Genomic DNA, 27,964 nt, shown 5'->3' with positions numbered 1-27,964 from the left:
GTGTAGGTGATTTACAATGTTTCGTCAAGTTCTGTTGTACAGCAGAGTGACCCAATCACACATATGTCCCTGTGCTGTACGGTAGGGTCCCATTGCCCGTCCGTTCCAAATAGAACAGTTGGTATCCAAAAAGCCCTCAAAATACCCTTCCATCCCACTCCCTCCCCTTTCCCCCTTGGAACCCCAAGTCTGCTTTTCTTGGCTATGATCTGTTTCTATTTTTTTGTTGTTATTTGTAGATAGGATCATCTGTTCCGTATTTTATTTTATTTTATTTATTTTTTGTCTTTTGTCCTTTTAGGGCCACACCTGCAGCACATGGAGGTTCCCAGGCTAGGGGTCTAATTGGAGCTACAGCCATCAGCCTACACCACAGCTCACAGCAACACCAGATCCTTAACCACTGATTGAGGCCAGGGATCAAACCCGCATCCTCATGGATCCTAGTCGGGTTCATTAACCACTGAGCCATAAGGGAACTCCCATGTACCACATCTTCTGAATCCATTCATCTGTTGATGGACATTTAGGTTGTTTCCATGTGTTGGCTATTACGAATAGTGCTGCTCTGAACATATGGGTGCATGTGTCTTTTTCAATGAAAGTTTTATCTGGATATATGCCCAGCAGTGCAACTGCTGGATCATATGGTAGCTCTATCTTTACTTTCCTGAGGTACCTCCATACTGTTTTCCATGGTGGTCGTACCAATTCACATTCCCACCAACAGCGGAGGACCGTACCTTTTTCTCCACACCCTCTCCAGCATTTGTTATTTGTTGACTTGTTAATGACTTTTTAACTTGTTGTTATAGTTGATTTACAGTGTTCTGTCAATTTCTGCTGTATAGCCAAGTGACTCAGTTAGACATATATACACGTTCTTTTTCTCATCTTCTTCCATCATGGTCTATCGCAAGTGATTGGATATGGTTCCCTGTGCTGTACAGCAGGACCTCATTGCTGTTTATCCATTTCTGCTGGGCACAGCCTGTCGGGCCCTGTGTTCATCTCCTATGGCTGCTGTAACAAATCACCACAAACTTAGGGTCTTAAAACCACACAAATGTATCATCATATGGTTCTAGAAGTTAAAAGCCCAAAATGGGTCCCACTGGGCCAAAACGTGGGCCCTGGCAAGGCTGTGTTCCCTTCTGCAGGTTCAGGAGGGGATGGGGGATCTGCTGCTTTGCCTTTTCCATTGTCTAGAGGCTGCCCCATCCCGTGGCTCGGGGCCCCTTCCTGCATCTTCCAAGCCGGCAGCGTTGCCCCTCTCTGAGCCTTTTTTCCTTAGCCATGTATCCCCCACAGTCTTCTTCTGCCTCCCTTGTGATTACATAGGGTCCACTCAGATAAGCCAGGATAACTTCCTGTCTGGAGCTTAGCTGATGAGCAACCTTAATCCCATCTGCAGCCCTAAGTCTAACGCTTTGCCATGCGAGTCATTATTCTGCCCACCTCAGGCTCCAGAAGAGCCCTTTCCCTAGAGAGGGAGGGCCACTCCCTCCCACCCCACCCCCGAATAAGAAAGAGGGCCTGAGTCTGCGTGAGCGGCCTCTCAAGCAGTTCCCTCTGCAGCCAGCTGTACTTTGGCATGAACAGATGCAAAATCAGTGTCTTAGATAAGTTACCAGGCCAGCGCTGTCAGTATCAGAGGGACCCGGGTGCAAATCGCAGCTCCGCCATAAGCTGCGTGAACTTGCCCAAGTCCTGCCTCTTCGAGCCTCCGTTTCCTCATCCATGCAGTGGGGATGATAACGTGAAGGTAAGATCATGCAAGTGAAATGAGGAGCGCCTTGCACACCTTAGCGAAGGTGGCTGCGTTCTTTCCTCTCATCCTTTAGGACAGTCTTTCTCCCCGCCCTGCCCCAGACTCCCCTCTCGAGCCCCATTCCAGGCTCAAGAGCAGGTTTCCTGTCGACTGTTGCTAGCAGTTAGCAATCAGCTAAATGGGTAGTTGTGTTCCACTAATAAAATGGTCACTTCTTAGTCCTACCCTGAGCGTTGGCTGAATATATCATATTCTGCCGCCCGGGCCTCACCCCTGACCCCACTAAACATCAGTCTGCACTCTCGTTTTCCCAGGTTGGTGGTTTGTCAGCACCGCTGAAGAGCAAGGCTGGGTGCCCGCAACCTGCCTCGAAGGGCAGGATGGTGGGCAGGATGAGTTTGCCCTCCAGCCTGAGGAAGGTAGGAAGGAGCTGGGACCTGTGGCTTGCTGGGGGGGGGGCGGGGGGAACTGTGCCCACTGGCGCCCCCTATGGGGGGCCCCTCACCTACTCCCTTCCTAGCACCTGCTGCCTCTGAGTCTCATCCACTCACTGGCTCAGGCTCTGGAGCCTGTGGAGGTGAAGCCAGGCCCTGGGGTTGGGGCAGAGCAAGCCTGCCCTTTCTTAGGGCCTTGAGGCACCACCTCAGGGGAGCCTGGCTGGAACTGGGGCCCTGAAACCTCCATGGAACTTCAGGGGGGCCCAGCCTGATCGCTGTCAGTACCCCACTATTCCGCCCTTGAATTATTCTAATGGCCATGGGGCCGGGGTTGCTTCTGGCTCCTTTGTAAGACACCTGAAGCCATTGGTAAAAGTCTCTGCTTTTTCTGCCTTCTCTGTTGGTTTAGTGGCCTGACTGGGTGTCAAGATTAGATGTGACCCTCTCCACTCGCCCACACACACTCCCGTTTCCCAGAGAACTTTCCCTGCAGGTATCCTAAAGAGTGGTTCCTGCCGTGTCAGAAATCCTAAGGCCCAACCCAACGTTCCACCCCCAAGAAGCCTTCTTCAGTCTCCAGCTCAGTCTGAGCTAAGAAACAGGAGCGTTTCGGAGTCAGATCTGAATTCGTCCTCACCGCTGAATTTGAAGCGGTACCACTTACTGGCTCAATGGTCTTGGGCCAGCAACTTAATATTTTATGCCTCAGCCACCTCCTCCTCTCGAAATGGAAGTGACAGTATCTACGTCATGGGATTTCTTTTTAAAATTAAATGAGGAGTTCCTGTCGTGGTGCAGTGGTTAACGAATCCGACTAGGAACCATGAGGATGTGGGTTCGATCCCTGCCCTTGCTCAGTGGGTTAACGATCCGGCGTTGCCATGAGCTGTGGTGTAGGTTGCAGACGCGGCTCGGATCCTGCGTTGCTGTGGCTCTGGCGTAGGCCAGTGGCTACAGCTCCGATTAGACCCCTAGCCTGGGAACCTCCATATGCCACAGGAGTGGCCCAAGAAATAGCAAAAAATAAATAAATTAAATTAAATTAAATGAGATCCCACATGCAGAGCCCTTGGCATAGAACCTAAAACAATTAAGTAACTGGGAACAGTTATTATCATAGAGCGATAACTTACCTAGGGTTGACCATTTGGGGCTTTTTAGTTGACTTTCTATAAAAAGCACAAAGCCATTTAAGTATGTATTTATCTAGGAGTTCCCATTGTGGCTCAGCGGTTAATGAACCCGACTAGAAATCCTGAGGTTGCGGGTTCGATCCCTGGCCTCGCTCAGTGGGTTAATAAGGATCCTGCATTGCTATGACCTGTGGTGTAGGTCACAGACGCGGCTTGGATCCTGCGTTGCTGTGGCTGTGGTGTAGGCTGGCGGCCACAGCTCCGATTCGACCCCTAGCCTGGGAACTTCCATGTGCCCTGCGTGCGGCCCTAAAAAGACCAAAGAAAAAAAGTTTTTTTTAAAAAAAAGTATATATTTGTCTGAAAAGAGGGTGAGGAGAAGGGGGCAGGTATGTCTATGCTCAAAGGTTAGCAAAAAAAAAAAAAAAAAAGCGTGTGTGGTTTTACATTTAGTTCATTGTGGCCAGCACCGTGGAGTAAAATGGCTTTGGTTTTGCTCTGCGTTTATGGGGCGCACTGAACACAGGGGGCGGAGCTGACAAACGGAGCTGCAAGACTCAGCTTCGATGAAAGGGTGGTGGCGTCTGGCGTCACACGGGGCATGTGTCTGTGAGGGACCGATGATTGTCATCATCTTATAGATGAGAAAACAAGCTCAGAAAGGTAGAGACCCTTGGCCGGGGTCACACGGCTAAGAGATGGGAGAGAAACCACGGTTTCCTAAGTTTGTCCGTTTTCGTCCCCTGCCCTGAGGGCATCTCTTCGTGCTTCTTTGTCCTCTTGCTGGGAAGAACATTTTGTCTAGTGGGTGGCTCTGCACTCAGGTGGGAGGTTAATCCTGACGACTTGGGTCCTTCTGAGACACCTGGGGCTTGGCATAGACTCAGAAATAATTGCTCCTACGTGGGAGCACGTGCTTGGTGTCCCCTTGGCCTGGAGACACTGCAAGTGCTTTCTTCTCACCTCTGCCTTCTGCCCTTCGTCTCCACACGCTGCACGTCCAGTCTCGTGGAGGTACTGGTCTCTGCCCCGGCCCATGGGCCGCCGCCGGACTCTGGGGGACTTGTATGCCATCAGCTGGCGTCAAGGTGCCTACCTTGGAGTTTTCATCCCCATTGGGTATTCGGAGCCAGGTCCCTGCATCTGCATGTGCCTCGCTGCTCTGGGACCGCCAGTGCCTGTTGCATGTGAGAAATGGTCTTGTCTGTACCCTGTGTGTGTTGGCATGTGGGTTTGGGAGGAGGGAACCTGGGGTGTTTCTCTGCCTGGGGCCCTAAAATTTCCCAGGTTAAAAAATGATGCCTGGGAGTTCCCACTGTGGCACATGGAATCGGCAGCATCTCTGCAGTGCTATCCCTAGCCCGCCACAGTGAGTTAAAGGATCCGGCCCAGGAACTCCGTATGCCTGTGGGTGGGCCCCCCAAAAAAACGATATCTGGGGCCTCTATAATGCTCAGCCAGTGACCTTTTACCTTCAACAGGTCATTTGAGTTGCAAAGGAAAAGAAACCCACATCAGACCAGCTTAAGCAAAAGGGAAGTGTATTGCCTCATGGCGCTGAAAAGCCCAGGGTAGGGCCAGCTTCAAGCATGGCTGGATCCAGGAGCTTGAAATTGTCTGTCAACTGAAGAAAAATGCACAACCTAAAAGTTGCATGTTAAATTTTATTCAGGGACCTTACTAAGGACTCTAGCCCATGAAAGAGCCTTTCAGATAGTTCTGAGAAACTGCTCCTAAGAGGTAAGGGAGGAACCAGGATATATAGGAATTTTTTGCTGGCGGTGGGTGGGGGGGAGGTGGTGGCAGAACATGTAGTCCAACATTTAAAAAAAAAAAACCTGCTAGTCACAAAAACCAGACATCTTAAGGTAATGGTTTTAGTGCCTTTTCTGAATGGGAAGATGCAAGAATTTGCTCATTGAAACTATTCCTTAGATATGCATCTTAACTCTGTAAGTTAATTTAACAGAATGCTTCCTGTTTTTATCCATTCTGAATTCCCCTCAGGGTGCACCATTGCTAAGGGCTTGATGGCAGCAACATTTGTTTACTGAATGGCAGGCAACACTCTTGGTTTACTGGAATGGCAGGCCACATTCCCGTTCCCCGTGTCATTGGCGTCTGGGACTCACCCTTGCCACCCCTCTGCTCCCTTCTCTCCCTTGCTGGACCCATATTCTCATGGTGACAGTAGTTCCAGGCACCCTTCAGGGACTCCCATCAAAGAAAGTGCACCTCCTTCAATACAATCCCAGGATTGGTTCCGACTGATCCATTTGGGTCATATGCCATCCCTGGACTCATCACGGCGGCCACTTTGGCCAAGCTAGGGTTTCGTACCTCCTCCATCCCTTTGGGCAGTGGTGAGGTCAGCCTCACCCAAACCACACGGATGGAGGCTGCAGTGTCGCCCACCATGCAGTCTACGAGGTCTCCCACCTTAAATGTTTTTCTTTTATAAAGCTCCTACTTCATGCTTTTTATTTTTTGATTTTTTTCTTTTTCTTTTTTTTTTTTAGGGTCTTACGTGCAGCATATGGAGGTTCCCAGGCGAGGGGGTCAAATTGGAGCTGCAGCTGCTGGCCTACACCACAGCCACAGCAACGTGGGTTCCGAGCCACGTCTGCGACCCACACCACAGTTCATGGCAATGCGGGCTCCTTAACCCGCTGAGCGGGGTCAGGGATCGAACCCGCATCCTCTTGGATACTAGTCGGGTTCATTACAGCTGAGCCATATCAGGAACTCCTTCCGTCTTAAACTTGGTTAGGGATCGCCAGAGAGGTGATCCCCCAGTGTGATTCCACCAAAAACTGCTGGCCCCAGGAGTCCAGGGCCTGGGGTACTTCTTAAGTCTGGGACCCAGTCAGTGCCCCTTCTCACCTGGCCAAACAGAACTTCTGTGCATCCACGGGGCTGAACTACCCCCTGCCCCGCTCACAGCAGCCACAGCCCAGCCTGCCTCTGTGAGCGAGGAGAACAGCTGAGGCGGCTGTGCACAGATATGTGCAACTTGAGTCAGCTCAGCCCCCGCAGAGCAGGTCAGGGGCTAGATCAATCAGTAAACAAACGCCCCGTGTGTTTCCCGCCTCCCTTTGCACTGCCTGGCCTGGCCACAGGCAGCCCGCGGTGTTTTCCCAGAGAGAAAGAGTCAGCTCGACACACACACGCGAACCATCCGCATCAGCCCGCAGCTGGCCTGGTCACTCCCTGGGGGCTGGAATGTAACCGAAACACAAAAGCCCTCTCCTCTCCATGGCTCCCCTGGGACGCTCATCCGTTATCTGTCTCAGCAGTCACTGCCCACAGTGCTAGGCGTGGCAGCTATTGTCGTGGTCTCTGGAGGGCCTCCCCAAGTGTGACACTGAGCAACCCTCGCAGCAGAGCCCTGGCCCTCCAGCTTGGGAGGGGGGCGGCAGGGGGGGGGACCAGAGGGACGCAGCTGGAGGCAGCCCATTGGACTGGAGCCATAAGGATGGTCCCTGGGCTTTGGGAGAGGGAGCTGGAACCGCAGAGAGCAGGCTGGAAGGCACCCCAATCACACTAATGAAGACAGAAGCAGGCAGTCCTTTCCTGATAGATACCTGAATTGTTACATTGTACACCTGAAACCAATGCAGTGTCATATGTCAATTTTATCTCAATTTTTAAAATAAATAAATTTTTCAAAATTAAATTGAGGAATTCCCGCTGTGGCGTAGACCGGCAGCTGCAGCTCCGAGGCAATCCCTACCTAGCCTGGGAACTTCCATGTGCCACAAGTGCGGCCCTGATGCAAATAATAATAATAATAATAATAATAATAAATTTTAAAATAAAACAAAATAGGTGCTTCAGGCATGGCTGGATCCAAGGGCTTGAAAATAGTGTAAGATAGAGATCGCCTCCTATCTAGGTAATGAAAATTGCTTGCTCTCTCCTCCTGGGTAGTGATTCAGCCCAAAACCATGTGCTGCCAAATCCAGCTTGTCTGTGACCCCTCTACCAACGAGAACTGCAGAGGAGCCAGGGAGAGTTTCTCTCTCTCTCTCTGTTTCACACACACACACACACATACACACCAGCATGCGCGAGCTGACTCCCACAAGGCCTTGGGGATTTGTTCAATTACTAAATAGGGCCTCTTTGGCTGCATACTTACCCCCAGGACCATGGCCAGTGCCGGAGATAGAGGAATGAACAAGACAGACTCAAAGTCCTGCCTTCCTGCAGCTCATATTCTAGCAGGGGAAACAGACATGAACATAATAGATAAGTAAATTACCTGGTTTATTAGAAGGTAACACCTGGTAAGGGGGGAATACACCTGGGTAAGGGGCAGGGTGCCATGCGTCTGAGTATTGCCTAAGGCAAAGTCAAGAAGGGTGACCTTGAGGCACAGATTTGAAGAAGGTGAGTGCCGTGTATGATACCGAGGGATTTCAGAGGTGTTGGAACCTGCCCTGTGGCCGCTTGCACAGGCTCATCCAGAGCTAAGTGAGGTTATAGTGGGGGAGAGGGGGCATGGTGCACAGACGCCTCTGGAGGAAATCTTTCACTGCTAGGGCATCTCTCGGATCACAGCCTTGGCCATCAGCACTCTGGGACTTAACAGTACCCTTGACTCACCCCAGCATCCCTTTGTCCCCACAGAGGAAAAGTACACAGTCATCTACCCATACACAGCGCGTGACCAAGATGAAATGAACCTGGAAAGAGGAGCCGTGGTGGAAGTCATCCAGAAAAACCTGGAAGGCTGGTGGAAGATCAGGTACCCTCTGCAGCTGGGTGGGTTTCAGGTCATGTGGGCTCCAGCTGCTCAGAAGTCTATAAAGTGTTTGCAGAAGAAGTGAGGTTTCAGCTTGAGCCATAAAAGGATGCTTCTCCTCTGTGCTATTTGGCTTCCTTCCCTACCCATATCCTTTAAAAATCCGTCATAAGCAAAACTGAACAGAAAGCAGTAACCCCATTGAGCAAGACTGGTCTCCAGATGTGTCTCATAACCAGTAACTGGAGGCTGGTGCTGCCCTGTGTGAGTGATTTCCCACTCCAGCCCTCCTCTGGGAGCAACTGGATGTGTAACACCACACAGACGGGAGCCTGTCCTAAAGCCCATCATTTGCTGTCATTGCTCGGAGTCCAGAGGAGACTGGCATTTCAAACACTTTGTCACAGCTCTTTCACCCATGCGGTGAAATCAAAACCTCATAGGTAGGGTGGCCAACTCATCCTGCTTGGCCTGGGACTTTCCCAGTTTGGTAATGAAAATCCTGGGTCACTCCCTGGTGTTACCCTGGGTTACCCTGGTGAAAGTCCTGGGTTAGCCTGGTGGCCAAGCTGTGACCGCAGGAAATTATGGCAAGAGAGGAAGCCTGAGTCCCCTGCCACCTGGTGTCTGTGCTGTGATGTAAGGCAGGACATCAGGGCCACTCATGTGCGGCTGAGTGTATAGTGCTTCATTCATTCAGCAAACCTACACCAAAACCTATTCTGATTTGGGGGAGTCAGTAGTGAGAAAGACACAGTAGTTCACCCCACAGGCGCAGAAGACAGACTCGGGCACAGGCACAGGGCCGGGCAGCGAGTGGTATGTTGGAAGGATGCACAGGGGACTTTGGAGTACAGAAGAGGGCTCCTTGGCCTGGCAGTCAGGAAGACTTCCTAAAGGAGGGGACCTCAGAACAGAGGCTTGCAGTAAGGACAGGGGTAGCTCACACAGCTCAAATATTGTTGTCTTGCTGCATGACAAATTATCCCCAAATTTAGTGGCTCTGTAATTCAGGTGGCTCAGTTGGGCTCAGGATCCCTCATGAAGTAGCAGCAGGACATCAGCAAGGGCACCGGTCATCAGAAGGTCTGACTGAAGCAGAAAGTGACAGAGCCAGGCTTTGAACCTGTGCCTTTCTGACCCCAAAGCCCACTCAGCACTGCATGTGTTGCCTCTCTGCTTCCAGTGCCACTAAACAATGAACTGTCTCATAAGTGACGCCTGGATGGTGTGCCGCCTGACGTTTTCCAATTAGCACAATTGATTTATAGTCCTTCTCAGAGGATATTTTAAGATTGACAGACACCAAACTACAGATTTGTCTCTATACATTTGCTTCCAGTTATAAAAGAGCCTTTTTTTCCTTATTATTGAAACACAGTGCTATTTAGTTCTTACAGTGATTCTTTCTTTTTCAATTTCTTTCTTTTTTTTTTCCTTTTTTTTTTTTGTCTTTTTAGGGTGACACCTGCTGCATATAGAGGTTCCCAGGCTAGGGGTCAAACCAGATCTGTAGCTGCTGGCCTACACCACAGCCACAGCAACGCCAGATCTGATCCACGTGGTAACCTACACCACAGCTCACGGCAACACTGGATCCTTAACCCACTGAGCAAGGCCAGGGATCGAACCTTTGTCTTCATGGATACTAGTCAGATTCATTTCTGCTGAGCCACCACAGAAACTCCTTACAGTGATTCCTGATGAGAGATGTGGCCCTGCCATATATCATGTCCAGTCCGTTAGGTATATTCCCCAAAGGTGGGGGCACCTGTTTTGTGGTCCAGATTGGTGGGGTGCTGGCAAATGTTTAACAGCCAGCTCTCCAAGGGAAAAATGCTCTTGAGCTGTGGTGTTTGCCAATTGCTATGGTGTAAATATTCCTGCCGGGTTGTATTTCAAGCTCCCAGGGTGCTGTCGCCAAGTGCAGAGTTGGGAAGAATTGTGAACAGTTGGTTCGCACAAGCATTTCAAGCTGGCTCCAGCAACCTGCTCATGCTTTTCAACTGAATTCCATTGTGTAGAGAATCAAGGGATATCACAGTCGTTCAATTCCCTTTGGAATTCAGTGAACTGATCTCTTAGCGTCTCCGTCACCCTGAAGCTCAGTGACCCTTGGTAGCCCTGGAACCAGCCCCTAACCTGCTTCATTCCCATCCAAATATGTGTTTAATCTACTGTTAACCCACATGAGTGGAGCCAGGCTTTGCACCGGGAGCTGGGGCTGCTGGGCAGAGGCAGCAAAGCAGAGGTTCACAGCACAGACCTGTACCAGCTACCTGGGTCTGAATCCATTTCTGCCACCTCCCGGCTTGGATGGATGGAGCACATCAACAGCTAAAAAGTGCTTCAAACAGAACTGACACAGAGTAGGGCCCCCTAAGTGCCAGTTATCATTATCTTCATTGTTGTCACCACAGTGATGACCATATGGGGACAACGACTCCAGCAGAGCTTTGCGGCTGGTCACCCTTGCCGGGTCCACTGGCAGTGTGTCCACTTGTCCCGTTTGCCTTTATTCATCTCACTGGGAGCGAGGCCCCTCACACACAGACACGCATCATCCGTGATCTCCGCCCCCAGGAGCTCGCGTTCTGAGTAGGGAGATAAAACCATCAGGGCCAAGTGTCACTGTGTGTCACAGATGATGGGATCGTGGTGTGTGCCGGAGACAGCGGGGCACCGTGGAGGGAGGCTCGGGAGAGGCTTGGGAAGGGGGATTAAGTAGAGCGAGGAAAGAGGAACAGAACAGGCAAGAGGATGGGCTTTCCAGGCAGAGGGTCTCCAAGAGCAGGGGCCCCGGGCAGCAGAGGGAGCGTTCGGGAGACTGCCGGCCGCGTGGGGTGGGTGCGATGTGGGGATGGCCGTGGGGCTGGGGAGGCCAGGAGGGGCCAGGTTGGGGAGGCCTTGAATGCCCAGCCGAGGGCTTGGGCTTCATCGGGAGGCAGCAAGTGTTGTGACCCATCGTCATTCTCATCATCTGGACCCCCAAGGGTGATGTACAGTAAGGGCCCGGGCAGGGCTGCCTGACCAGCATCCCTCCCACTCCTCCCAGGTACCAGGGCAAAGAGGGCTGGGCCCCGGCCTCCTACCTGAGGAAGAGCAGCGGGGAGCCCTCACCCCCGAAGCCAGGCCCCGGCTCACCTGCCCATGCAGGCGTCCCCGAGCTGGACGGCATCACCCGGCAGACGGGCCGGGAGAAGGAGCTGCTCAACAACCAGAGGGACGGCCGGTTCGACGGTCGCCCGGCACCTGACGGCGACATGAAGCAGAGTAAGCACCCAGCTTTGTGCCCAGAGCGCCTCATGCTGTCCTTGTGCTCACGGCAACCTGCTCCCCACTGTCCTGCAGATGGGAAAACAGGCTCACAAACCCCAGCAACTCCCTCCAGGTCATTCCGCCTGCTAGTGGCAGACCCTGAGTCGAAAGAGGTGTGGCCTTCCTAGTCCAGACCATGTGTTTTCTGCTGCCTCATGATGACACCACAGGTTCTGTTTCTCAAGCCCTTACTCTGTGCCAGGAATCTTGTAATCGGCCTCAGTGACTCCTCCTAACAACCTTTGAAGGACCAAGTTTGGTTTTACAGATTAGGAAACAGAGCGATGACATGGTTTGTCCAAGGCCACCCAGCTAGTGAACGATGGGGCCAGGACTTGAACCCAGGTCCTCCTGAGTCCAGCACCTGTGCTCTCGCTGCAGGGCTTCATTTCTGAGCCAGCGGAAGAAAAAGTGGACCCTGGGTGGAGTTGACTCCAAAAAGATGTCTTTACCCATCTTGCTTTGCAAAGCTCCCTCATCTATGTTTTACCACGGAACGTTCCCAGCACACCTGAGAGTAGGGTGCATTATTATCATCGGCTCATTATTTTATCACCAGGACTCCAGCCTCAAGTGGATGACCCTGTGCAAGGCAGAAGGAATCTATTAGGAAATGCCTAAAAACTAGGGGCAAGTTTGAAGTCACCGGCCCCTCTTTGGGCTTCTCCGGTTGTTTTAGCTCTTATGGTCAGTGTGCTTCTTGAGTCTCTCAATTCTCCTCAGCCACTTTGAGGAAACAGAGACATGCCATGGCAGGAACCTATCGTGACAAAGAGCATAGATAATTCCCATTAATACAGAGGAGCAAGTGAAAGTCTGAAATCCCGCGTCTTTGTTAGGCTATAGGTTTGGATGTTCAAGCAAAGATTCCCCACCTCCACCACACACATGCCCCCAATAACAACAGCTCCAATAATATGGGTGTTAATTTCTTTCTCACTGAGCAATCCAGGTAAATGTCCAGAGCTGTTATGGCATCTCTATCCAGTCAAGAGTTGTTATGCTGCATCTTTATCGTGTTGCCCTCATCCTCCCAGTCCAGGATGGCTCCCCACTAGTCCAGCCAATGAAAATGGTCAGGGAGAATAGAGGATGGGACTTAGAAGCGACACACTAGGTGCTCTCTCGCATCCTATTGGCCAGAACTTAGTCACATGGCAATATTTAGATGCAAGGGAGTCTGGGAAATGTCGTCTTATGTAGGCAGCCAAATGTCTGGCTAAAACCCTGTTGCTATTTATTCTAATAGAAGAAAGGGGGAAAGAGTTTTTAAGAGTTTAGCAGTCTCCTCCACACCCCAGCTGTCAGGCTGTGTAGACCCAAGCTAAACCAGCTCTGGCAGCATATGGGTTGCCGTCCTCAGTGTTCTGCCTTTAGCCAGGAGCCTCAGATCACTGCAGAGTTATCTTCCTCCTGACCCCAAGACCCAGAGTGAGGGCAGTCCAACTCCTGAGTAAAAAACCCCTGAAGTCATCAGTCCAAGTTTGCTGGGTTCTGTTTGCGGATTGTTTGTTTGGGGTTTGGTCCAGAGCACAGAGCTGGGGCAGTAACATGAATGCGTGCCTGCCACATGCCAAGAGCCTCACCCGTATTATTTATTTTCATCTCCACCACTGGCCCCAAGAGGCAGGCACCCACCTTCTCCAGAAAAGGGCCATGTGGCTTGAAATCACAGAACTTGTTACCTCCCACCTCCGCGTTATTCTGAAGCCCACACTTGCTGCTTTTCCTGGAGAGCTTCCCATCGCGCCACGACTCAGCACCATCCACTTGTTGATAGAAAGTCCTGAGCCAAGTCCAAGTCTGAGCAGCCCCTTCCTAGTCAGGCTCTTCCCATGGGAAAAAGAGAGAATAGATCGTTTCCTGTGTCCACCTCAGGAACTTTTTCTGTAGTGTGTGAAATAAAATCTTGTCTCTTTATAGGATCTCCCAAGATGAGGCAGAGACCCCCTCCTCGCCGAGACATGACCATAGTAAGTGGACCCTTGCAGTTGGGGAGCCAGCCCCAGACCTGAGACTGGCCTCGACGCTCACCTCGCCCTTTCCAAAGATGCACTCTTCCCTGTCCACACGGTAGCCTCATGAAGCTCATCCTGTTAACAGGTGGAAAGGCTGAGGTCCAGGGGGGGTCAAACAGTTTGCCCATGACTTTGTGGCAGGTAGGCTTCAGGATGGGCTCTCTGCTTCTTGCCCCCACCTTGTTTTATCTTAGAACCATCTTCTCAAATGAGATTACTTGCAACAGACATGGAATGAAGCTCACATTCCGCCTGTGGGGCCATTCTGATGAGTTCCTCTCATACTCCTGTTTTCTAAGCAAGCCTTTGAAAACGGGCCTTCTTTTTTTAAGGTCTGCCATTTATTGAGTAGCTGTAAATGCCAGGCAGGGTGCTGGTGTTTCCCTACATGAACTCAGGAACGCTCACAGTGACCCCACCAGGTAGATCCTGCTCTTCCCCTTCTATAGGAGATGAAACTGAAACTTCCGGGAGGGGAGGGATTTGCCCAGAGTCACAGCAATGGCTCTGACTTGCATTTCACAACCCCGCTGCCTCTTAAGTTCAGAGAATATTGTCTTGCCCCACGTTGTCATGATTGTAAGTAAATGTCCCATGTTTTTTCTCGTCGCCCTAAAGCTGACGGGCCAGGGACCCATCCAAGAGACGATGATCTGAGCAGTCCCTTTTGATTTGTCCTTCAGCATCCAAATGGGTCCACCAACGCCCCCTCGAGGGTGGTCGTGTGCCCCAATCTCTCAGCACCCCCACTCGCCCCCGTGGGAATGGACTTCTGTTGAACTTGACACTGTGTTTAATTGCACCAGCCTCGAGGTTTGAACCTGCCCAAGCCTCCCATCCCACCTCAAGTGGAGGAAGAGTATTACACCATCGCCGAATTTCAGACCACCATCCCTGATGGCATCAGCTTCCAGGCAGGCCTGAAGGTCGAGGTGAGTGGATCCAGGGTCCCTTTGCCTACTTGTGATTTTTTTTTTTTTTTTTTTTTGCCTCCCCGAAAGCATACAGAAGTTCCCAGCCAGGAATTAGACCCAAGCCACAGTTGCAGCCTGTGCTACAGCTGTGGCAACACCAGATCCTTTAACCCACTGTGCCTGGCCAGGGATCAAACCTGCGTCCTGACGCTGCAGAAACACCACCAATCCTGTTGCACCACAATGGGAACTCCCTACTGTGATTCTTGATTCTAGGCACCACCTCCCACTTCTCTATTCTTTCTTTTTTTTTTTTTTGTAACAGCTTTATTAAGATATAATTCACATACCATACAACTTACTGATTTAAACTGTAAAACTCAATCGTTTTTAAGAGTTGTGCAACCATCCCCACAAGTAGTGTTAGAATATTTCATCACCCAAATAAGAAAGCCTGTATACTCTGGCAGTCACTCCCCGTTTCCCCTCAATCCCTCTGAGCATCCCTGCCCCAGCCCTAGGCGACCACTAATCTATTTTATATGTGGAATCATATACACATGGTATTTGCAACTGGCTTCTATTCTGTTTTTGTTTTGTTTTGTCAGGGCCACACCCTCAGCATATGGAAGTTCCCAGGCTAGGGGTTCAACTGGAACTGTAGCTGCCGGTCTCCACCACAGCCACAGCAATGGCCACGCCAGATCCGAGCCGCATCTGGACCTACACTGCAGCTCAGAGCAATGCCGAATCCTTAACCCACTGAGCAAGGCCAGGGATCGAACCCAAGTCTTCATGGATACTAGTCGGGTTTGTTACCACTGAGCCATGGTGGGAACTCTCTTCTATTCTGTGTTTATCACCTCCTCCTTGCCCAATGCCTCTCCTCTCTGCTTCCCACACCTTTGCTTATCTACTCTGTTGCCCGCATAAAGGCCATCAGAAATCCTCTCTCCTTCATTTCCCTTTTCTTTCTCATGGAGTTAGAGCTTCAAGGTGTTTCCCATGTTTCCAGAAAAGCCTGTAAGTAGTGGGATAGCAGTTAGGTGCCGGCACTGCGCTAAGCCCCTCCAGTGCGGTATCTCGCGTCATCATCGACTCTGGGGAGGCAAGAATAGTACAGTCCCCATTTTTCAGATGAGGAAGCTGTGGCTCCGAAACAAGGTGCTGTCCAAAGTCACACAGCTAAAAGGTAGTAGAGGAGTTCCCATCGTGGCTCAGTGGTTAATGAATCCGACTAGGAACCATGAGATTGCGGGTTCGATCCCTGGCCTTGCTCAGTGGGTTAAGGATCCAGTGTTGCCATGAGCTGTGGTGTAGGTTGCAGACATGGCTCAGATCCCGTGTTGTTGTGGCTGTGGTGAAGGCCGGCAGCTTCAGCTCCAATTAGACCCCTAGCCTGGGAACCTCCATGTGCTGCGGGAGTGGCCCTAGAAAAGGCAAAAAGACAAAAATGAAATAAAATAAAAGGTAGCAGAGTTAGGATTTGAATCCATGTCTGTTTCCAGATGAAAACCAGGGGTATTTTTATAGAATACTGAAAATCAACTATAATGGCAAAAATAAAAATCATATTAAAAAAAAGAAAGGCTAAGAACTCCACACACACAAAAAAAATGAAATAGATGCAAACTGTTGGCTTTGGAATGGATAAGCAATGAAATCCTGCTGTGTAGCACTGGGAACTATATCTAGTCACTTATGATGGAGCATGATAATGTGAGAAAAAGGAATGTGCACATGTATGTGTGACTGGGTCACTTTGCTGTACAGTAGAAATTGACAGAATACTGTAAACCAGCTATAATGGAAAAAATTAAAATCATTTAAAAAAAAAAAAAAAGGACTCCCCGCTGTGGCTCAGCAGCAATGAATCCAACTAGTATCCATGAGGACACGGGTTCAAGCCCTAGCCTCGCTCAGTGTCTTAAGGATCTGGTGTTACTATGGCTGTGGTATGGGCCAATTTGCCCCCTAGCCTGGGAACATCCGTGTGCCATGGGTGCAACCCTAAAAAAAAAAAAAAAAGAAAGAAAAAGAAAGCCAGGGGTATTGACAGTGTGTTGTTTATCTGCCCGATATTTGGGGATTTCAGGAGGGTGGAGACCATATCTGTCTTTTACTCCCATATCCCCCGACTAGCATAGCGCCTGGCCCAGGGTAGGTTTGCAATAAATGCTGTGTTTTGTTTTGTTTTGTTTTGTTGTCTTTTTGCCGTTTTCTTGGGCCGCTCCTGCGGCATGTGGAGGTTCCCAGGCTAGGGGTCAAATCGGAGCTGTAGCCACCCGCCTACGCCATAGCTCACGGCAGCGCTGGATCCCTAACCCAGTGAGCAAGGCCAGGGATTGAACCCGCACCCTCTTGGTTCCTAGTCGGATTCGTTAACCACTAAGCTACGATGGGAACTCCAATAAATGTTGTTGAATCAGTGAAAATCTGTTCCCCACTAGCCTCCTGCTAATGCCCAGAAAGCCAGGGAGTGTTTTCTTCTTCATCCTTGCCCCTCACTTTGGCACAGGGGCTGGTCCAGAGTGTGTGCTCAGTGAGCCATTCCTTTGTGAAGGGATGTTTGGGCGAGTGAAGGAACTAAGGAGCGCACGAGTGATTATTGAGCCAGTGTGTAAGTGCGACCCATGTCCTGAGGGTCTCGACTCACTTCTCCAGGCCTCCAAAGCACCTGCCCTTTTCCCTCCAGCTGTGACCCCTCCTGCCTCCCTCTCTTTTCCCCTCACATCCCACAGCAGCTGCCCAGTGAGCCTGGGAGCTGGGGGCTTCCTGAAGGTGCATCCTGGGGCTCTCCACCACTGATTCTGCCCAAGCCTCTCCAGAAATGTCAAGTGTCTTTTGTTTTGTTTTGTTTTGTTTGTTTTTTCTGTGTGTGTGTGATGCAGAATTCTGGGCCAGGGATTGAACCCAAACCACAGCGCAATAACAATGCTGAATCCTTAACTGCTAGGCCACCAGGGAACTCCCAGGTATCCTTCAGACAGAAGGGAGACTATCTGCAGAGGTGTTTAAAGAACCTAAACTGAAGCCTCTCATACTAATTTTTGTAACATGCAAATGACAATCCTTATAGAGAAACTGAGGCAACAGTGAAAATAAGGCTCTAAAAGGCTTTTTATCTGCTCCTTTTTTTTTTCCTCTCAATCTGTTCTTTCTAACTTCAAATCCACAGAGAGAACTCACAAAGCATCTTGCTTGGGCTACAGGATAAATTCTATGCCCAGTTTCCCCACTTTGCTGCTGTAAAACACACACATTATTCTGACATGAAACACAGGCCTCTCTTCACATCTTTACACATCCGGGGCCTGTCCTCCTCCCTTTGCTGTTATTTGCACTGCTTTCCTCTGAAGCCCCCTGGCCCAGCTGGCCCTTCCCTGCAGTTCTCACTCTCTCTGACTTCATCCTCTCTTTAACCCAGCTCCTAGCCCACTACCTGCTCTCATAGAAGGCACTTAAGGTCATTCTTTGAGTGATAAATTCATTCGAGTAATAAAAAAATATATATATATTAAAAAAAGAAACATGCAAAAAAAAAAAAAGGTCATTCTTTGAAATGAACTTGGCATATCAAAATCCAACTCTGGGGTTTTCACTGTGGCACAGTGGGTTAAGAATCCGACTGCAGTAGTGTGGGGTGCTGCAGAGGTACAGGTTTGGTCCCTGGCCCAGCTCAGTGGGTTAAAGGATCTGATTGTTGCCCCAGCTGTGATGCAGGTTGCAGCAGCAACTTGGGTTCAGTCCCTGGCCCGGGAACTTCCACATGCGGTGAGTGCAGCCATGAAAAACTTTTTAAAATTAAAATTAAAAATCCAAGCCGTTCCCATCATGGCGCATCAGAAATGAATCCGACTAGGAGCCATGAGGTTTCGGGTTTGATCCCTGGCTCAGTGGGTTAACGATCCGGCGTTGCCGTGAGCTGTGGTGTAGGTCGCAGACACGGCTCAGATCTCGCGTTGCTGTGGCTGTGGCGTGGGCCGGTGGCTACAGCTCTGATTAGACCCCTAGCCTGGGAACCTCCATATGCTGCGGGTGGGGCCCTAAAAAGACAAAAAAAAAATTCCAAGTCAGGAGCTCCTATTGTGGTGCAGCGGGATCGGCAGCATCTCTGAAGCGATGGGTTGCAGGTTTGATCCCCAGCCCAGCACAGTGGATTAAGGATCCGGCATTGCTGCAGCTACTGTATAAATGGCAACTGTGGTTTGGATCTGATCCCTGGCCTGGAAACGCCATGTGCTGTGGGGCCAAAAAAGAACCCCCAAAAAACAAAACAAAACAACAACAACAAAAAAAATCCAGCTTATTCTTCAAATCCCTGCCTGCTCTGGTTCCCATTGGTGTCCCTTCCCTACACTCATTAGCTCATGGGGCCATACGTCTCAGTCTGAGACCAAGGGCAGACCCTCATTTCTGTACTGAATGCTTTCTTGACATTATGAGAAATGAATGGTATTTTCCCCTCGTTGGTTCGTTCTTTCTTTCTTTTGTCTTTTTGCCTTTTCTAGGGACACTCCTTCGGCATGTGGAGGTAGGTTCCCAGGCTAGGGGTCCAATCGGAGCTGTAGCCGCCAGCCTACACCAGAGCCACAGCAACGTGGGATCCGAGCCTCGTCTGTGACCTACACCACAGGTTACAGCAATGCTGGATCATTAGCCCACTGAGCAGGGCCAGGGATCGAACCTGCAACCTCATGGTTCCTAGTCGGATTCGTTAACCACTGAGCCACGACAGGAACTCCTTATACTTTCCATCTTTATCCCTAGATAAAGCATTCTACTTCATCTTTTAGCCCATTAATTTGCTTTTTTTTTTTTGGCCATGTCCTCAGGATGCAAAAGTTCCCAGGCCAGGGATCAAACCTGCCCCACAGCAGTGACAACACCAAATCCTAACCCTGCTGTGCCACCAGGGAGCTCCCAATTTCTTCTTTAACAGTTCAGTCTGTGGCTTATTTTATTTCAACAGTTACCATTTTTATTTCCAAGAACACTTACGGATTCTTTTTCATGGTTGCCTGTTCTTATCTCATAACAGCCTGTTCTTTCATGAATTTTATGCCTTTCCGTATCTGTCTGAGGATATCAAATATGGTTTTGCTCAGGACCTCTTTCCTCAGTTATAAACCCTTTGCCAGGAGTGTTTTTCTTTCAGTTCTTTTCATGGTGTTAGTACTTGTCTTGGGCTGTACATGCAGAGGCAGCAGATAGACAAAGAGGCCAGGTTGGGGGTGCACACAGGGGGCTGGTCAACTTGCACTGGTTTCAGTGACAGCTTGGGGACTTCTGAGCCAGCCACCGAACAGTGTGGTGTCTCAGACCCAAGCTCACTCTTTCACTGTTTCCACTTGTAAGCAATTGAGTCCTTCGCTCCACCTCTCCTACAGGATTGGGATAAAGAGCAGAGGGAGGTCAACCAGCTTGGCTGCTTCTGCCTGGTATCCCAGTGAGGCCCCTGTCACTTGGCCCTGGGCCTCCCTAGTCCCCCATTCCACCCCCTTGACGTCCGGTAGTCCTTTTGCTACAGAACTCCCTGAAGCAGGCCTGGAACACAGCCCCACTCCGCACCTTCCACCCAATTCCTGGTCCACTGACTCCTCCCCTTCCTTCTTCTGAACTTGGCTTTGTGTTCATTTATTTGTTTCCTGGTTGTATTGCAGTAAGGGGAAACTGCTGTTCACTCTATCTCCCATCTTGAAGCCAGAAGTCTGGCTTGCATGTTAAAAATGTTTTTGTTTGTTTGTTTTTTTCCCAAGAACACTGAAAAGTATTAGAAAACCCTCTTTTCCTTGAAGACAATGAGTTTCCAGCATTTTGTGCAACACACACACCATTGCTTGAGCATGCTGGTGTATAGGACATAAGCCAATAAGCACCACCCTGGATCAGGACGTTCTGGAATCTGCCAAGGGCAGCTCAATAGGCTGCACAACACACTGAAGCTGAGGGCTGACTCTGGGTGCAGTAGGGAGTGAACAGATCCCTGGGGTTTTTTGAGGGTGTGGCGGAGTCTCCCTCCAAGATCCTACCCCACCCCTTCAACCAGAACCATTCCGCTTTCTTGTATCTGGCTTTTATCCTGTCTATTTTTGCTAAAGCTGAGCCAATAAATAGCTCACTTATTCAGCATTCTTTTCCGGGAAGCACAGATATAACCCATCCTGGAAACTTCTCTGCTTTATTGTTCTGTGATGTCAGCGTGGATTCTGCTGGTGGTAATTTGCAGGACTCGAGTGAGAAATCGTTGTCCATAAAGTTTTTGGTTTAACCAGCTGTTCTTTCCGTACAATAAATGCTGTGTCCTCTGTTTTCTTCTTCTCCAGTTTGGTTTCCTTGTTCAATTCAACATCTTCTTCGCCTTCAAAATTCATTGATAGAACCACGGCATTCTAAGAGTGGAGCTACGAGGAGCACCTTAGCTCCTAGCTTGGTCTGTGTGTCTTTAAAACGTGTTCGGAGTTCCCTAGTGGCTCAGTGGGTTAAGGATCCAGTGTTGTCCATACTGTGGCACAGGTTCGACCCCTGACCCAGGAACTTCCACATGCCGCAGGTGCAGCCAAAAGAAAAAAGACATACTTAGTTGCTGAAAACGTGAACCATCATCTGAACCTTCAGCCGGTGGTAATCTTTTTACAATAGTACTATCAGAGCTTGCTGATCCCAGATCATCATTCCACAGTGAAAAAGTTGGAAATATTTTGAGAATTACCAAAGTGTGACAGAGAGACATGAAGGGATCAACTGCTGTTGAAAAAATGGCACCAATTGGGAGTTCCCGTCGTGGCTCAGCAGTTAACAAACCCAACTAACATCCATGAGGATGCGGGTTCAATCCCTGGCCTCGCTAAGTGAGTTAAGGATCTGGTGTTGCTGTGAGCTGTGGTGTAGGTCGTAGATGTGGCTATGATCTCAAGTTGCTGTGGCTGTGGCATGTGCCAGCAGCTGCAGCTCTGATTGGACCCCTAGCCTGGGAACGTCCATATGCCGTGGGTATGGCCCTAAAAAAAAAAAAAAGGAAGAAAAAGAAAAAAAATGGCACCAATATACTTGCTTAATGCAGGTTTGCTATAGATTTTCAATGTATAGCAAACAGTATCTGCAAAGCACAATAAAGTGTAACACAAGAAAATGAGATATGTCTGTTTCATAAGAGCTCTTAGCATCTCCAGTAAATGAAAAACTCCCATATATCTCAATTAAAAATAAAAACGTTTAGAGCTCCTGCCATAGTACAGAGTAGTGTGTAAACTTAGCAAATCCTCACGGATACATTTTATTTTGATTGTTGTCCTGTTTTCACTTGCTTACGTACATACTTAGAGGTTTTGAATCTCATGGATGTGCTGACGATGCCTTGTATGCCCACAATTGCCTTTAATTGTTAACAGAGCTGCCACGTGTTAATTTACGTGGTTGTCCACACGTAAATGGCTCCCCTTTTCTGGAGAGACTCCAGTGAGACTTGTTAAGTATATGTCTGCTCCGTTCTCAGTGATCTCACTGTAATTTAATACTAATAGGTAACGTTTGGTTTTCAGGTTTACCAAGTGCCATTGCGTGCATTAGCTTACGGGGTTGCATTAGCTTATGCGGTCCTCATGGAAACCCTGCAAATAGGCATCATTGTTCTTACCACCCTCTCAGTTTTGCGGTGTGGCATCTCAGGCATGTGGCTTACACAGGGCTGTTCAGGTAGCCAGAACCAGAACCCAGGACTGCAGCCCCAGAGCCCAGCCTCTGCTCCTGCGCTGGGTCTGTGGCTGCTATTCCTCTCTGATCTGGGCAGCAGAGCTCAACAGCCAAACCACACCCGCAACCCTCTGCCCCTGCACTTTCTCTCTGGGGCACAGCTCCTCCCCGTGCAGAGTCCACTTTCCAAGACAGGGCTGAGTAGTGGTAAAGACTCAGGCTCTGGAGCCCACCAGCCTGCCTGCAACTCCCGCCTCCATCACTGACTTGCTGTGTGACCCTCTGTGAGAGCCTCCACTCCCGAGTCTCGGTTCTGCATCTGTACAATGGGCTGACAGTCCCCCATCTCTTAGGGCAGTTGCAATCAGCAATCCTGGGCACAGAGTCTGCTGGGGAATTTCTGGGTATTAATTTTCTCAGGCTTCCATCCCAAAGGACCGCAGACTGGTTTAAACAACAGATGTGTATTTTCTCATGTTCTGCAGGCTGGGTGTCCAAGATCAGGGGTGTCAGTAGGTTTGGTTTCTCTTGTGGCCTCTCTCCTTGGCTCATAGACGGCTGCCTTCTCCCTGTGTTCACATGTGGTTGTCCGTCATTCTGTATTTGTGTCCTAATCTCTTCTTCTAAGGGCAGCAGTCATATTGGACGAGCCCCCCCCCCCCGCCCCCCACAACAACCCCATTGTAACCCAGTTCCCTCTTAAAAGGCTCTATCTCCAAACACAGTCACAATCTAAAGTTACAGAAGTTAGGGTGTCAGCATATGAATCTGGGGGAACCTCAGTTCAGCCCAGAACATGCAGCATGTGCGCCTTTCACCCGTGTGATTTCAGCCTTACAGCACTAAGCGAAAAGATGACAAGAAACATAAGATCTGGAATTCCCGTTGTGGCTCATCGGTAATGAATTTGACTAGCTGACTGGCATCCATGAGGACTCAGGTTCAACCCCTGGCCTCGCTCAGTGGGTTAAGGATCCAGCATTGCCATGAGCTGTGGTGTAGGTCGCAGACACAGCTTGGATCTAGCGTGGCTGTGGCGTAGGCTCGCAGCTGCAGCTCCAATGGAAGCCTGGGAACTTCCATAAGCCATGGGTACAGCCCTTAAAAAAAAAAAAAAAAAAAAAAAAAGACCAAAAAAGAAAAAAAAAGAAACTTAAGATCTTAAATAACATGAATGATTCCACCCACCGATCCAGTCAATGGGTGTTTATCCCAGAGGGCGAAGGAGATGGGATGAAATTTTGTCTTACCTCCATCAGTATCTGTCCCCCTGTATCTAAACATGAGCTGAGCGTGATTCCCACACTTAAGGATGCACATTTTTCACACAGCAAGGCCTGTAAGCACCACCCAACTGCTTCGCCTGGTGCTCAACCAAAGGCTGGTTTGGGCTAAACCGGGGGTTTGCCTTGAACTTCTTTAGAATTTTAGCAGACACTGCTGGTGGCCTGCCCTGCTTCCCAACCCCCTGACTGGTTCCTACTTCCTGTGCCTGCTGGAGGGCACCACCCAGAAAGGGGGAGGGTTAGTGCCCTGGGGGGGAGGGGCTAGGAATCAGGAGATAAATGTCCCCACCCCGGTGTCCGATTCTGCACAGTCTCACTGAGGGTTCCTGTTGGATAAAGCCCCAGTGGTCCAGAGTGTTAACCTGCTCCTAACTGGCTCTCCCCTTCCCTACCTCCTCACCTGGGCTTCCTGGAATCATCTCTCAAATTAACTACCAACACCCAAGTGCATGTCTCAAGGACTGACACCCAAGTTCATGTCTCAAGGACTGCTTTTGGGAGAATCCAAGATTAGACAAGAACCCACCCCCATGTGAGATGTTTCCATTACACAGCAGTCTCCTTAGATGGTCCCGCACAGATGTTGTCTGGCAATCTGCCGAATGTAAAAATCCCTGCTTCTAGAACCCCCATTGCAGGTGAGTTCTCCCAGACCATTCTGGCCCGCTGGCCCTGACACAACACTCGCTAAGTGCTTTCCTCTGCGCTCCCTTGCAGGTAATCGAGAAGAACTTGAGTGGCTGGTGGTACATTCAGATTGAAGATAAGGAGGGATGGGCCCCCGCGACCTTCATTGACAAGTATAAGAAGACCAGCAATGCCTCGAGACCCAACTTTCTGGCTCCCTTGCCCAACGAGGTGCCGCAGCTCCGGCTGGGGGAGGCAGCAGCGATGGAGAACAGCGTGAGCAGCGAAGCCACGGGCCCCTCCCGGCCCCTGCCCGAGGCCCCGCCCGGTGCTGCAGACTCCGGGATGCCGTGGTCCAAGGACTGGAAGGGCGGGAAGGAGGTCCTGAGGAAGGCATCCTCAGACATGTCCTCGTGCGCAGGCTATGAGGAGATCTCGGACCCCGACCTGGAGGAGAAGCCCAGCCTCCCTCCCCGCAAAGAATCCATCATCAAGTCAGAAGGGGAGCTGCAGGAGCGGGAGCGGCAGAGGATGGAGCAGCTCCGGGGAGCTTCACCCAAGCCTCCCGGCATGATCTTGCCCATGATTCCAGCCAAACATGCGCCCCCGGGCCGGGACAGCAGGAGACCAGAGCCCAAACCTGACAAAAGCAAGTTGTTCCAGCTGAAAAACGAAATGGGGCTGGAGTGCGGCCACAAAGTGTTGGCCAAGGAAGTGAAGAAGCCCAACCTCCGACCCGTCTCCAAATCCAAAGCCGACCCACCGGAGGAGAGGCCGGAAGCCGTTCCCCCGAATCCCTTCTTGAAGTCCAAACCCCAGGTGAGGCCAAAACCAGCTCCTTCCCCGAGGACAGAGCCGGCTCAGGGAGAAGACCAGGTGGACATCTGTAACCTCAGGAGCAAGCTCAGGCCTGCCAAGTCCCAAGAGAAACCCTCAATGGATGGAGAGGGTGGCCACCAGGCCGGGGGAGGCCAGGACATGGCCATCAGCCGCAGCTTCCTCCCAGGGGAGGGGCCTGGCCGCCCCCAGGACAGGACCAGCAAACAAGACGGGCTTAGCCCAAAGGAGCCGACCTGCAGAGCCCCGCCCAGGCCGGGCAAGACCGCAGAGCCTGTGCCCAAGAACGCGCCCGTCCCTCTCCCACAGGCTTCCCAGCAGAGACCTGTGGTCCCGCCGCGGAGACCACCGCCCCCCAAGAAAACCTCGTCATCCAGGCCCCTCCCAGAGGTCCGGGGGCCACAGAGAGAGGCCAGTGAAGTCAAGGCAGCTCCTGCCCCGGGCCGGGCCCTGCTCGTCCCTCCAAAAGCCAAACCTTTTCTCTCCACCTCCCCTGGGGGCCAAGATGACATGCGAGGCAAAGGTGGGCTGGGGCCACGGATGACGGGCAAGATGGGAGAAAACAAGGACAAAGGGGCTGCCGCCCCCTGCCCCGGCGCAGACGGCCCGAAGGACTCTTTGTATGTGGCCGTGGCCGACTTTGAAGGGGACCAAGATACCAGCAGCTTCCAGGAGGGGACAGTGTTTGAGGTCCGGGAGAAGAACAGCAGCGGCTGGTGGTTCTGCCAAGTCCAGAGTGGGGCGCCCTCCTGGGAAGGGTGGATTCCTTCCAACTATCTCAGAAAGAAGCCGTAGCCTCCTCCCTCCCTGCCCGGAGGTCCTGCGCGTCCCTGGTCCCTGCCAGCTTTCCCCACGTATTTAATATGCCTCTTAATTTATCATCCTCCACGAAGCTTCAAAGGAAGGAAGACTGGAAGGGAAGACTGGTTTCCTCCCTCCCCTCGGGGGAGGGTAACCCCTCCCAGCGCAGCATCCCCTGGAGGTTCAGAGGCCACACCCCTTTCTCTCTACTCAGCATCCCTGCCTTAAGGCCCGTGGCATCGCCACCCAGCTTCCCTGCCCACCCAGAGGCAGGACTATGACTCTCTGAGGCCTCCAGGACCAAAGCCCATCATTTGGAAAAACTGCAGAAAGGGTCTCTCGTGGCTTAGATCAGGCAGAGGACCGCCCCACACACACCCGCCCCCGCCAGCACCCCACTCAGTCCGTTCAAGTCCAGCGACTTGATTCAGTCAGTTTCCAAAATGCTTGGTCCCCAAAAGAACTTCCTCCTGTAGAAGCTGGCTCCTTTCAATCCCAGGGAGCTGCTGTCTTCCCCGAGGCCTCTGGCCCTCGGGCCTCTCAGGTTCAACCAGATGCAACTGTCCCAGGCGTGGGCCAGGAGGGCCCCTCCGCCTTCCTGCCTTCCAGCTCCAGGCTTCCTTTCCTGCTGCAGGCTCTGGTCCAACCCAGGGCTTTTAAACCAGAATCCCCAGCCCGCTTTGAGGGGCCTTTCATTCCTGCCCACCTAGAGCAAGAAGCTCAAGGCTGGTTTGAATAAGGGGGCCCTTGTGAGCTCCTCTTTGCCACGTAGCTAGTAGGTGCCAAATGCTGTACTTGGCACTTCACACTCACGTTGAACTCTCGCAACAACCCTCTCTTATGATATATAAATATCATCTGTTTTACAGATGAGGAAACCGGAGCTCAGTGTGCCCAAGGGCACGCGGGCTGGAAGAGGAGGAAGGGGAATCCGAATGCAGGCTGGCCTGACTTGCACGCCTGTGCCCTTCCCCCTGCAAGAGGGAAACCAGGCAGGGGAGAGGGAGAGGCCGGCTGGCTGCCAGGAGCAGGCGGCCAACTGGCTTCCCCAGGGATGTGCTAGAGGGAACGGGGTGGCTCATGGCTGCTTCCACACCCACCACCCTCCAACCCATTGCAGCATCTGCCACAGGCTGCCCTGGACCCCGATGTTGCCGTGGAGCCCTATGTCCTGCTCCTGTGCCAGTGCCCCCCAGGGGATGGAGCCTATGGAGCAAAGGGAGCTGAGATGGTCTCACGTGCCTGCCTGGAGGGGCCCTGGTGGCCCAAGGCCAGCAGCTGGATCTCCAGCAAGCTGAGCAGAGTAAGCAGTAGCCCCATAAGGAGATGAAGACCCACGGGCCAGGCAGACACCTCCTGCCTCCCTCTGCTGCTGCCTCCGGCTCCTCTCTGGCACTTGAAGAAGAGTTTTCTTCTCCTGCTCTATGACCTCACCCTCTGCAAACCCCGGGCCGCCCTCGCACCCATTTTGATGGATGTGGTTCCTTGAGGCACATAGGGGCCCAGCCACACTGCAGAACGAGAATCAGGACCCAAGGGTTCTGGCCCCCAGCCCAGAGCTCTTGCCTGGGGCACAGGCTGCCCAGGCGGGGGCATGTGGGGGTGAGAAGGCAGCCTGCCTGACTCTGCAGGACCAGAGGAAGTGGCCCTGACCTACCCCGGAGAGTGTTCACCTGCTGCCATGCTTTTGGAAGGGCAAGGCCAGCTTTCTTGGGGACGCTCGCTGTCCAGCGGCAGTGCCAAAGGTTGATGTGCAAACAGCCCTCTTCCACTCTCCCCACCCTCCTCTGCAGGAGAAAGAGCTCCCCCCGATCCACAGTAGCATCTTTATTTCTTCAGTAGGTCTGTAAATCCCACATTCCGGGAACCCCTCACAGTACCCCCTTGCCCCTTGGCCCTGCCCCCAGAACCCTGGGTGGGGGAAGAAGGCAGAAGGGAGATTGGGAGAGAACCACCTGCCACCCAAGGCCCCCCCACTTGGGAGGAGGCCCCGAGGCAGGTTCTGCTGAGTTTTTGACCCACTCTGGTTTAAACACCATTTGTGAAGCTGTTGTGCAGCATTTGCCTACATTTCCAAAGACAAAACTCATTTCTTTTTTCTGATTCTGCTTTCATTGGCCTTTTCTAGTATTTCGTGAGCACCTACTAGGTGCTGGGGGCTGGGCGTAGCCCAGGCTGCCGTGGCTCCGTGCCTGGCTGTGGAGAGACTGGGTCGTTGTGTGCAGATTCCATGGAAGGGGTTTGTCGCTGGCCTCATTCCCTTCCTCCCAGGGGACGGCTGGGTGGGAATGGGCTGGTTCTGCCTTTCTCTGGGCAGAAAGTTTTTCCTGCAAATGAAAGAATCCGCCTTTTGATGATGATGATGGTTCTGACATGAACTGAA

General features: G+C 51.3%; 1 protein-coding gene across 2 annotated transcripts in view; it reads left to right on the top strand.

Moving 5' to 3' along the window:
• Positions 1 to 27,684, top strand: part of SH3PXD2B (SH3 and PX domains 2B) — a 122,735-nt gene extending 95,051 nt beyond the window's left edge. For both annotated transcript variants that reach the window (XM_047788749.1, XM_047788831.1), the window contains exons 8-13: positions 2,086 to 2,190; positions 7,974 to 8,091; positions 11,144 to 11,361; positions 13,330 to 13,379; positions 14,231 to 14,356; positions 24,034 to 27,684. In XM_047788749.1, coding sequence (XP_047644705.1) covers positions 2,086 to 2,190; positions 7,974 to 8,091; positions 11,144 to 11,361; positions 13,330 to 13,379; positions 14,231 to 14,356; positions 24,034 to 25,575 — 2,159 coding nt within the window. In that variant the 3' untranslated portion in view covers positions 25,576 to 27,684. The remainder of the gene's footprint in view (positions 1 to 2,085; positions 2,191 to 7,973; positions 8,092 to 11,143; positions 11,362 to 13,329; positions 13,380 to 14,230; positions 14,357 to 24,033) is intronic.
• The last annotated feature ends 280 nt before the right edge of the window (positions 27,685 to 27,964 follow it).

The sequence above is a fragment of the Phacochoerus africanus genome, chromosome 1, assembly GCF_016906955.1.
Source record: "Phacochoerus africanus isolate WHEZ1 chromosome 1, ROS_Pafr_v1, whole genome shotgun sequence".
NCBI classification, from domain to species: Eukaryota; Metazoa; Chordata; class Mammalia; order Artiodactyla; family Suidae; genus Phacochoerus; species Phacochoerus africanus.
Note: the sequence above shows the minus strand (reverse complement) of the source record. Positions and strands in the feature narration are given on the sequence as shown.